Raw genomic sequence first — 12666 nt, 5'->3', positions numbered from 1 at the left:
TCATTCCTTTAATGAATGTGAAAAGTGAACCAGCTTTGTGATTTGCTACATATCACAAATTCAATAAACAAAAATCATGAGACCAAATTCCATAAAAAAAAAATCAGGAGGACCAAAAATAAGTATCAAATCTCTTTTTTTAAATAAAAAAAAAATCAACCTATTGCATCCTCCCAAATAATAACTCTTTATCATTAGATTAAAACACTAATTAGTTTTTAGTGTAAGCAGGAATTAAACCCCAAATCTTTTATTCAACCATAAAAAACTTTACTAGCTAAGTTAATTAAAACCCACATTATAATAGTCTGTTTGGATACCGCTTATTTTGCTGAAACTGTGAATTTATTATTAAAACTACTGTAGATAAATGTAAAAGTTAGCTGAAATAGTACAGTAAGGTCCACTAATAATAGCAAAAATAGCTCTTTTAAAAATTAAAAAAAATCAACCTATTGCGTCTTCTCCAAATAATAGCTCTTTATCATTAGACTAAGACACCAATTGATTTTTAGTGTAGGCAGGGATTGAATTCCAAATTTTTTATTCAACCATAAAAAACTTTACCAGCTAAGTTAATTAAAACCCACATTATTATAGTCTGTTTGGATACCGCTTATTTTGCTAAAACTGAAAATTTATTACTAAAACTACTGTAGATAAATGTAAAAATTAACTGAAATAGTACAATAAAAATAGTACTGTAAGATCCATTAATAATAACAAAAATAAGTTAAATAATAAAATAATTATCATTTTTCATTAATATCCAATGGGAAGTTTAGTATCAAAGTTAAAGTGCTATTTCAGCCAGAGACAAAAAAAAAAGGGAACATTAATTGTTATCGTTAAAATTAGTACATGGCCAATTAATATCAAGTGGCCCAGACAAGATCCGAACAAATCGTTATTTTTCCTGCTCTAACCATTGAGAACAACTCCAACTGTAACATGAAGCAATTAAATCAATAAAATATTAATCCTATGCTTCTGTTCTTATAGATGGGAAGAAAATTTAACAAAGTGGTTTTCTAATATACAGCTTATCCAAAAAAACAAAAAAAAAGGAGTTTCATATTCTACAAACCCATACGTAAGCACTAGTAGTTTTCGTGTGAGAGGAATTTGAGAGGAATGAATAGTAATTGCAGAGAGATGATTGCTCATTGCTTTTTCTTTTTATGATTTCTTTTATCAACATAAAAAGATGTTAATTGAATGATGACTCCAATCTCAGCTCAGCTCAGCTCAGCTAATAAATTGTTTCTCAAAATTACGATGTTTATTAGTATTACAAGGTTAGAAAGAGAGAGAAATTCAATATTGAAATCTATGTTTAGATTTCATTTTCTAAAATTTTCTTCTAGTAGTGTATCTTTTGCCGACAGAGTACCTAGGAGGTTTCAAAGTCAAGAATAACCCATAAATATAACAGAACAATTTTTATGAGGCCCTAGTATTATATTATATTATATTCTATATATGCAGCTAAGATTTGTTACTACCTTGGATACTACTATAACAAAAAAGAAAAAAAACAAAACAAATTATTTCCCCAAAATAGTAGTAGATCCATGCGTTAAATGGTAAATTCCCATTGTATTCCAATCTCACAATTGGAAACATCACATAAAATTTATCAACTTCTATTAAAGCAATCTTCTCAAATACTTCTGTTAGAGCAAAAAATAAGTAAAAGAAAAAAAAAGAAAAAGTCCTACATTTTTCATATCGTTTTTTCTATTTTATTTTTGCGTACCAAGTTTTCATGACCTATATACATTTTTTTTTTTTTCTATCAAATGTTCAATAATCCCACCGACCCAAATTCTTAATTCTCTCTCCAAAATTTAATAAATAAATAAAAACCCCTCAAACCGAATTGTACTCACTGTACTCAGCGTAAAAATCAGAAACCCCGGTAGCAGCCCAGAGGCGTTGATTGAACTCATCTTGCTTCTCCTCAGGCACAAACTGGGTCCTACAAAGAGGACACGTTTTCTGATCATGGTCCATCCAACGGTCCAAACAAGCTCTGTGGAAAATGTGCTTACAATTCCTCAACCACCTGATCTCGTCCTCTCCATCAAACTCATACAGACACACTGCACAGCTTTCCGGCAGGTCTCCGGCGCCGGCGCCGGCCACGATGTCCTGCACCTTCATCACCGGCAGGAATTCCCGGATCAGCATAGCGGATACGGGTTTGTGTTCGGGCGTACAGGTCGGGTCATCCAGCCAAATTGTGTCGGTTTCTATGAAATCAGAGAGACCCAGGAAGTTAAAGAGTGAGAAAATGAGGTTTCTGATGAAACCCAGAAGGGAAAGTGCTTGGAGAAAGAGGTTTGGGAAGAAAACCTCGGAGTACCCGACCGGGAAACCCATGGAGCTCCGTTAATAGGAAGTGGGTCTTTCTTCTTCTTTTTTTTCTTTTGATTGCTGCTCTTTTTAGCTATCTACCTATCTATCTATCTATGTAAAGCTAGGCTGAGTGAGAGGCTTTTATAGAGAATTTTATTAGGGAGAGAGGATGGAAGCTTCTGTTTCGGCTTTGATAAAGGGTGTACAAGTAAGCTACATGCTAGAGCTACAGCCTGTGACTTAACCTGTGGGAACAAAATTCAAAACAAATTTAGTACCAAGTTTTTTTTTTTTTTTTTTAGTAAGAAGTTGTTAATGATATAATTGATTACCATATGGCTCTATAATTATTGTGAGGATACTTCCCCAATTATCCGGATTTATCCGCTTTGGGGAGCCAGTCCCTCACGGTTTATCGGCTCGTCCCCGAGTGTGGGCAGGATTTTCACCAGGAGCAAGGGCTAGACCTTGGACTCGCAGGCTTGACACCAAGTCCCACATCGGTTAGAGTTCCCTCCCACACATGGTTTATAAGCTTCTGGAGCGACCATGTGTGTACCATTACTAACACTCTGAGTGTTAGTAATGGTACACACATGGTCGCTCCATAAACCATGCGTGTGGGAGAACTCTAACCGATGTGGGACTTGGTGTCAAGCCTGCGAGTCCAAGGTCTAGCCCTTGCTCCTGGTGAAAATCCTGCCCACACTCGGGGACGAGCCGATAAACCGTGAGGGACTGGCTCCCCAAAGCGGATAAATCCGGATAATTGGGGAAGTATCCTCACAATTATAATTTGGCAATTCAAGTTTGAAATTTGTTATGAACATTTAAAATACATGTAATATTGCTTTGTTGAGAAAGGATTAGATGATGAAATGTTAAAGTAACAAGTTATTAATGGTAAATAATAAAATAATGTCATTAACGCACTAGTAATTTAGTCGTAAAATTTGTTATGAAAACTTAGAATATGTTTGGTACACTAAATGAGGATTACGACAAGAATGGTAATTTTTATTACTAGTAATAAAGTGTGTTGTAATGTAATAACTAAATATATTTATTAGTTTGGTTGTGAGTTATAACCTTAAAATGAAACTTAACATTTATTTTAGGAAATATCTTACTCATACCATTATATCTCCTTAAAAATTGTTATTTTTAAATTTAATAAAGATATGTATTATTTTTTATTTTTATAATTGTTAGATGTATATGGAAAATTTGTTTATTTGAAAATATATTAAGTTTTGAAATTATTGCACTTACTAAGAAATAACTAATACAAACTTTTAAAGAGGAATAATTATTCCTTATTTTGAAGAATAGCTATTCATAAGGAATAACTATTCTTTGTAATAAAAATATAACCAAACTAAAAAATAATTAAATTATAGAAATAACTATTACATAGCAACACCTATTATAGTCTACCAAACATGCCCTTATTGTGTAAGTAAATATTGCTTAAATAGGAAAAAATCGAACAATCAAAGCTTGCATTGACAATTAATAATAGTAAATAATAAAATAATGTCACAAACAAGCTTATTACAACTTATATATTCATTAGTGAAATTTTTTATGAAAATTTATTGTACTTGTAACATTATTTGGTTTGCAAATAATTAAACAATTTGAGTTTAAATTAGCAAGTTACTAATGATAAACAATAAAAAATAATGTAAATAATAGACTTATAAATTATATAATACATTCTTTTTTTTTTTACTGAATTATATGATACATGCTATATAGTAATCAATATTATAACCTACCTCTTTCTTTAAAAAAAAAAATATTATAACCTAGCAATTCCGGTGTAAAATTTGTTTTGAAATTATAGTGGGCATTTGGGAAGTACCAGACAGTCGTGTCAGATGGTTTTGTATTTTTTTTGGGTGGGATCCACTTTGGAATTTGGATGGTACAGATATGGCGGTGATGATCGGTGAATTGTGATTTGGTTTTCGTGGCTGCGTAAAGGAAACTCCTATACTATATTATATTTATATATAATATAATAATAAAAAAATAGTATTATAGTATGATGATTAATGATTAATACACGCGTAAGAGGTAATAATAATTCTTGTAAATAAAAATAAGGTAGCCCTCTCAGGTAGACTACAAAATTACAAGCGTGGGTCACGTGCTGCAATTGGGAAAGCGTGTGGAAATTGAGTCTTCATCATTTATCCCTTGATAATTCGTATTACTTACCGGAAAAGTTAATGAATGTCTAAAAAATACTTTTAAATTTTTTTTATATAAAAACAGGAAATTAATTAATTTTTTTGACAATTTTTTATATTTTTTATGAAACAAATCGGCGAACAAATTTGGAGTCACATCTTCAAATAAAACTTTTTTGTTATCACTTAAATAATATTTAACTAATGTTTTATATCATAAATTTTTATTATATATATATATATTAAAAAAAATTAATATGACTTTTGTTTTTTGGAAAAATGTTGGTGCTATTATAAAATTTATTGCAAAAAAATTATAAATTGATTTAGTAATGAATGTGATCAATAGCACTTCAAGAATATAATAAACAAATATTTGAATGATTGATGTTAGAGATATTATAAATTTTAAAACATAAGTATTACAAAAATTTACTACAAATTACAAAAAATAATTCAAAAATGCATTTAATGGGTTGTTGAATTCTACTAATCATATTCATTGTCACATTGATTTGTAAGGAAATGTTGTGTAGCAAAATTTATAGTATTTCTAGGATTTTCCTATTTAAATTACTCATTCTAATTAGTGGCATGCCTATTTGTAAAACCTATGTACAGTATTTTATATATATATATATATATATATATATATATATATAGAGAGAGAGAGAGAGAGAGAGAGAGAGAGAGAGAGAGAGAGAGAGAGAGAGAGAGAGAGAGAGAGAGAGAGAGAGAGAGAGAGAGAGAGAGAGAGAGAGAGAGAGAGAGAGTTTGCTTATGATGATTGTACTCTTTAACATCAAATCAAAATATCGATCAGTTTTTGGTGTAAGCATGGATTGAACTCCAGATTTTTTATTCAACCATAAGAGATTTTACTAATTGAGATAATTGGAACCAATATATGTATTTAAATTTATCTTTCTCTAGTATTACTCAATTTTTTTGGGTCTTCTTGAAAGTGGAGGAAAAAATGTGAAACTGTTTTTTTTATATCTCAAAAAAAAAAATCAAACTTTGCTCTTAAATTAGGGGCCTTTATCTAGTATGGGTCGTAGGGCTAGGCCGCTTGACTAGACCCTTAACTATATTTATATGAGTTAAAACTGAGTCTTATTATCAAGCAGATTAGTTTTTATTTTTTTTTAAATGTTTACACAGAATAAACACATGATATATATTAGTTCACACTTCATACTATCAAAGCAGATTAAAATAAAAATCGTATGTCATTATTGACCATGAACTTGGTCTTTCTAGTATTAGAAATTGCTTTGAAACTATGATACTTGGAATACGGAGAGGGAGAGAGGGATTTGAGAAGAAGAAATAGAAGACGAAGAAAGTCGAAGAAGAAGAAGAAAACAAAAAGAGAAGGAAGTCTTGCCTTATATCGAATAAAGAAAATGTTGGATTATATTACTCCCAAGTTCCATCTAATATGAACGTTTTATATTAATTGGAAACATGACGTTAATCATAGAAGTTGTCGGTAGTTTGAACCTCTTTTAAATAAAAATGATCACATTTCTATTTAAAAATTCCAATTGTTTTCACTATTTATTATAGAGTGGAGGTATGAGATATTTATAACGTAGACCAAGCAAATTTCTAATTTTTAATATGTCTCCTCACAACAACTTTGCCCATACTGGGTCAAGTGGTTTGACTGTTTGAGGTTTGACTTGGTTCTGAATTCAAAGAGTTTGAATATTTTTTTTTTTATAAAGAATTTACAAGTGGTTATAGTTTTGATAAAAGAAAACTGTAAAGAATTATCATTCCTAAATTTAGGATGAGATAACTATAAAACCTGAATAAAGTTATAAAATAAAAGGGGCTAAAATTTAGGAGTTCAAATTTAATTTTCATTTCAACATTTTTCATATACTCTTATCTTCTTCTTTTTTTAACAATTTATTAGATATTTTGGAAAGTTATGAATAATAGACACAAGATTTTTCCTCTGACAATTAATTGGATATTTTGAAAAAACTTTGAATAAATATTCAATCTTTGATTCTTTATCAAGGTTTATCTTCTTTTTTTTAACAATTTATTAGATATTTTGGAAAGTTATGAATAGTAGACACAAGATTTTTCCTCCGACAATTAATTGGATATTTTGAAAAAACTTTGAATAAATATTCAATCTTTATCAAGGTTCAAATATGTTATATAACTCTAATCCAAATTTGTTATATCTAACCCTACTCCAAGAACAACAGAAGTTAGCTAATTTTACTTGAAGTACAAGCAACTTTTGGGTCGATTTGTGAAAAGGGAAAATTAGCCCAAATACCCATTTGGTTCAATAAGTGCAATAAAATAAAGAGAGTTATGTCCAAAATTTTAATACACAAAGAGTAGAGGTTAGTAGTGCATCACATAGACAAGTCCAAAGGTGCTAGACAACAAAAAGATGAAAAACATACGAATAATGGCCATATTTGAACTGTTACATATATAGAGCAAAATAGAAAATTCAAGAGAGAGAGAAAGAGAGGAATCTATTGTGCTACAACGTTCACACCAAGCCCTTTAATTATGCCGCTCTTAAGTTACGGAGAAGGTTTGTATGTAATAAGGTAATTGAGGGAATAATTAAGAGTTTGGGAGAGTTTTTTGGAGAGCTTTTAATGCCAGATTAAATGGGAGGTTTTATAGCAAGCTTAGGATGTCCCTCGGGCCCGGTTATTAAATAAGGAGTGAAATTATTGACCCCATGTTGTTAAATAGGGGGTAAGCTTAAAATTTGTTTTAACTTATGTAAAGAAATAAGTTGTTTTAATCATGGTTAAGAAAAATGTTTGACTAAACCTGATTAATCACAATTAGTGTTAATTATGGTACATAATAAAAATCAAGAACAAAAAGTGTAGGCAAAAGAACTTTTTTACCTTTTTTTAATTCGACCTTTTCACTTTTACTTGTTTTACCTTTTCAATTTTTTTTTATTAAATTTCTCTCTTACACATCTATATATAAAGTCAAAGTTAAGAGAGTATCCATTTAGATTTTAATTGTTGTCTAATTTTGCTCTATGTGTCCTATCTTTTCTTTTTTCTTTTTTTAATTTTTGTTCTAGGTGAATTAATGATGTGCAAAAGAAAAAAGTGTAATTAATATATATAAACCATAAAAAAACGCAATTAAAAAAAAAAACACAATTTATATCCAAAAAGGGAGAGAGAGAGAAAGTAAACTCATGTATATATCTATGACTTTAAAAAAATGTATAACTCTTACATTAAATATAATTTAAACTTATATATATGTATAATTATGATTATTTTTAATTGTACCGTGCTTATAAATGGATTATACACTAGTTAAGTAATAATTGGGTTTGCACTTTATTTGTGTATCTAACGTGTGTGTGTGTCTATACACACACACACGCACACATATATCCCGTTAATGACTTATTTAGTTATCTTTAAATAGTATTTATTTTATTATTTTTATTGTGAAGACCTGAAGATTTGAGGACCTGAGGACCCAAAGATCTAAAAACCCGAAAACATATTGGATGGCATAAGGCGTAGAGGAGAATAAAAGTCAAGGTCCCGAGGATGAAGTGGGATGGCCTAACAAAGGACAAAAGGTAGATTGATGATGTATGAGGTATACTGGGTTGGATAACTATGAATGTTGCATTGAATGTTCTGCACCAACCATTTTGGCCGCATTGAATAGGGAATACCAGCTTTATCCATTGTATTAATGTAAAAGTGACCTGAACAGTACAAAACACAGAGTTAAAGCTTCTCTCCGTTACCGACTACAAGAGAATGGACAAGTGTCAATAAAGATGGTTGAGTAGATGAGAGGTGTATGGCTGAGATAGTAAGTGCAAATGGTATAAATAAGAGAGGAAAGATACAGGAATAGGGGAGACAAGACGTCTAAAACTTTGTTATTGCTACCCTCTCTACAAATTCGTTGTTTGAGGACCTTTAGTCGAAAAACGTTGTTGTTGTTGTTGTTAAGTCTTTTACGTGATTTTTGGTCTTTACATTTATTATTATATGTTTGATTGAGATCTATTTATTTTGTTGAACTTGAAAACTTTTTACTGAAAATATTGTAGATAAAAGTAAAAATTAATTGAAATAGTATAATAGGACCCATGAATAATACTAAAAAATACCATAAAACTCATAAATAATTAAAAAAAATTAAATAATAAAATCAATTTACAAAATAAATCATGTCAAACATATGCGTCACTATGTGCAGTTGTGCTCCTCGTGAATAAGTTTCGGAAGATCATTGCCCGTGTCGAAGACCAAGAGAGAGGGATAGTGAATGTGGCATGCTTTAGTTAGATAATAATAATTGAGTGAGATCCTCAAGGACAACTTGCACTATTTTGCATTATGATTTAACACCTTTCACGCCCACTCTCTATTGGCCAAAAGTACTTTTTAGTAAACAAAGCAACGATTTGTTCAGAAAACAAGGATTAAAGGTACATTAGATATTTTATAATTATTTTATGCTTCTGTCCATCCCATTATTATTTGTATCCCTTGGCATCTTTTGATTCTCTATCATTTTGGAGAATTAAATTAGCTCCAAACTAATCTACTGCATAGTGTGTGTTTCTATGCCAGATTTATGCAAAATATATTTGCTTTTGTCACCCTAACCAAATGCTTCATCATTAGTATTAGACTTAATTTTGGGATTGAGATAAGGGGGGGAAAAAAAAAAAGCAAACATTAATGTAGTTTGGCCTGGCAATTTACCTTTATAATGAAAGCCCTTTAATGACTATATCATTATTGTACAAATTGTTGTTTTACAATGAGTTTATTAGGAATATACATAGAGAGAGAGAGACCAAATGGAAACTAACCATAGATTTACCCTAGGTTAGAGTATGATATGTAGTGTAGAGGACCAAAGCCTTACGAAGGGTCTAGCTCTCCTTTCATTCCCAGGTTTTGAGACTAAATATGACTGAAGTTGTCCTTCCCGGAAGAATGGAACACGAGTAACTTGTTAACGGCAACAGACATGGATGATCGGATGATGGTTGCACTAGTTGTTGGAAAGATAATAAATGCAAATGAAAGCATCATGGGTGGACATATGACTGCCACAGTGATATTCAAATTTATGGTATCAGTTGTGGATAACGTTCTAGTGGCTAGTCAATAATTAGTTGAAGGAGTGCTTCAACCCTAAAGAGACTAATAAAATTTTTGAGTTGTTGTCTAGATTGTGAGTGAGAGAAAAGAGAAAGTGAAAACAAAGATTAATGTGGAAAAATCCTAGGAGATTACGGTCTTTATAGTCAAATTTAGCTTTTTAAGTTGCTTAAAGCTAAATTTGACTAGTAACTTAAAAAGCTATTTTATATATTTTAATATCCCACTTTACAATACACTAAACATCAATACTCTATTCTTTTACCACTTCATTTAAATATTCTTTTTTTTACTGCCCAAGTTTCTCTCTTTTTCTAACTATCATTTAAATAATATTATTCATGTTTACCACCTAGATATAGCAAAGTGTCAAAAATGGCAGTTTACGGTAAAAAAGTGTTAAAATTTTTTACTTTTGGCACCATTGATGTAGTGGGTTTTTTAGGGTTTTGAGTGCCTAAAAGAATTTTTGCTATTTTAGCACATTTGATGTGAATGCTCTTAGCTAGCTATAATAGAATTTGAACCTAAATTTGCATAATAAACCAAAAGAACACCCACATTGGACTAGCAGCCCTTACTAAAATTATAGTTTTTTTTTTTTTAAAGAGAGTTTCAATATATGGCGTCCGCTGTTTCAATATATGGCGTCTGCTTTTAATGATGAATTTTTATCATCAGACCAAGAAACCAATTAGTTTTTTGTGTAGGTAGGGATTGAATCCCAGATCTCTTATTCAACTATAAAAGATTTTACTAGTTGAGCTAACTGAAACTCACTACTAAAATTATAGTTAATTACACAATACTTCTCTAAAAATAAATAACACTATAGCTTAGTCAAACTAATGTTTTATTATTTTTCACCTCTCTCGGTGTGAAGTACCTGATCTCCTTCTCTATATCTGCTGCAAATAGGAAATATCTTCTCACAACTAAAAGGAAACTTGCCACAAATTTGATCACCATCCTTGATGCCACAATTTTTGATAGATAAGCATAAATTCCCTCAAACACGAGACCTTTATGAATCTATTTCAAACAAGCAATTCAATGTTAATTGCATAGAATAACCATCTGGATCTGGATATTATATCACATGATCTTTAGTATCGCTATAAGATCGGGATCCTATAAGATCCAAAGATCCAAATCAGGATTCCACATGGATTTGACCTTAGTGGAGATTCTAGTGAGATCCAAGACAGTTTAGGGATATAGGATCTTAGGATCGTAAGATCCTAAGATCTAAATTGAAATACTGATAACCATAATTATCCCCATATGCTGAGTTTGGTGATTGAGAAACTATGAAAAAGGTAAATATATTGCTTTGAAGGAAGATTTCTTTGGTCAACTTCATATACAGGTTGCTGGCAGAGTTGCATCATCACCCTAATGTGTGTTTTAGATTGAGATAGAAGGAGATGAATAGGGAGAAACAATAAATAAATAAAATGAAAAATGAATATTAAAATAAAATAGAGTTTAGAATATAAAGTACCAGATGTGTGTGTTTTGAAAAGTGATTAGCTTTAATCCAAAAAATAAGTTATTAGTTGATAATAGAGAGAAAACTTTGACTAAACCAATATGATTATTCTTACTATATGAACTACTGATTTACAATGGGGCCATTAAGAGTATTTATAAAGAGTTTAATTGGCAGTTAATTGAGTTTAACCCTAGCTAGGATATAGTTATATCATGCAATACAAATATTGTAGTTCAATAGTGTAACTGGAGGGATTATAGCTGTGGGTGATTTGGTAAAGATATGACAAGAAGTGGAAAGCACAACACCACTAAGGTGGTGATGAGCACTCTGAAATTCAAGTTTTTGAGGAAATGGGAGAATTAGTGGAAATGAATTCTGGGATGTTGAATGTGTATCTATCGAGGGATGGGTGAGGGGTATTTATACTCGTGCTAACATTTGCTTGGCTAGGAGGTCATTGCTACTTTCAACTAGATGTTACAACGCCATGCTTGCTCTACTAGTCCAAGCGCCCTTCTCAATTGGTTGGAAGTCTAGTCTGAAAACAAGTCATATTGCATTAAATACTGAGTGGAGGGTTTGATGTGGCATTTGATACAACTTTTGGACTATTGAGTTCGGATTGAGATCAAGTGCAATACCTTGATACAATTCACCCACTTTCTCTTAGCCGTTGATTACAATTGCAGTAGGTGCAATATCTTAGGTATTACACTTGATCTCAATCCATTGAGTCCAATCACGATAGGGCAGGGTACCAATCTGGTGATAGGTAGGTCTTCAAGTAATGGCCCTGCTAGGCGAAGTTACCAAAGTTCCCTTGTCCATATTTTACCCACCCTCAAATAGTATAAGTAGTAATAGCTGAGGTAATTACAATAGGTGTGAGTCATGATTAATCTTGATATCTCCAACAAGGATAGCAGGTATGTTATTTCTGATAATTACAGCAAAGCCAATTCATTCTAATATATCCACCGATGAGCTGAGCTTAATGGATACTTTAATCTGACTATTGAAACCATTCCAGCATGTTTGAGCAGTGTCCTGTAAAATGGTGACACCTTATTGTAATTTACCTTCTGTGCACGAAGGCTTTCTTAACCTTTATTTTTATTAAAATAATGGGTTTTATCTAACTTTTTAAAAAGAAATATAGTACGTATTTTAGAAAAAGAAAAAGTACTCCATAGATCATTATATGAAGAAGAAAATTTGAAGTATGGGAAAATGAAAAAGGAAGAAAGAAAAAGAAATTAGATCACCAAAGGACCAAGTAAAGAGAGTGTGGGACATGCCCACTTCATGGTCCATGATAAGAGAGGAGAGGACAAGGAGAATCCAGAGGACCATGAGAGTAGGCCATTGAAAGAGAGAGAGAAGAGACACGACAAACATTATCGTCGGTGGTGCGAACCCTGGCCAACCAACAAACCATCATGGCTGC

General features: G+C 31.4%; 1 protein-coding gene across 1 annotated transcript; it reads right to left on the bottom strand.

Moving 5' to 3' along the window:
• Positions 1-1575: 1575 nt before the first annotated feature.
• Positions 1576-2465, bottom strand: LOC142614643 (brassinosteroid-responsive RING protein 1). The gene has a single exon (XM_075787201.1). It carries the CDS (start codon positions 2383-2385, stop codon positions 1873-1875), a length of 513 nt encoding a protein of 170 aa, XP_075643316.1. The 5' UTR covers positions 2386-2465; the 3' UTR covers positions 1576-1872.
• Positions 2466-12666: the final 10201 nt, after the last annotated feature.

The sequence above is a fragment of the Castanea sativa genome, chromosome 11 (genome assembly GCF_040712315.1).
Source record: "Castanea sativa cultivar Marrone di Chiusa Pesio chromosome 11, ASM4071231v1".
Classification (NCBI taxonomy): Eukaryota; Viridiplantae; Streptophyta; class Magnoliopsida; order Fagales; family Fagaceae; genus Castanea; species Castanea sativa.
Note: the sequence above shows the minus strand (reverse complement) of the source record. Positions and strands in the feature narration are given on the sequence as shown.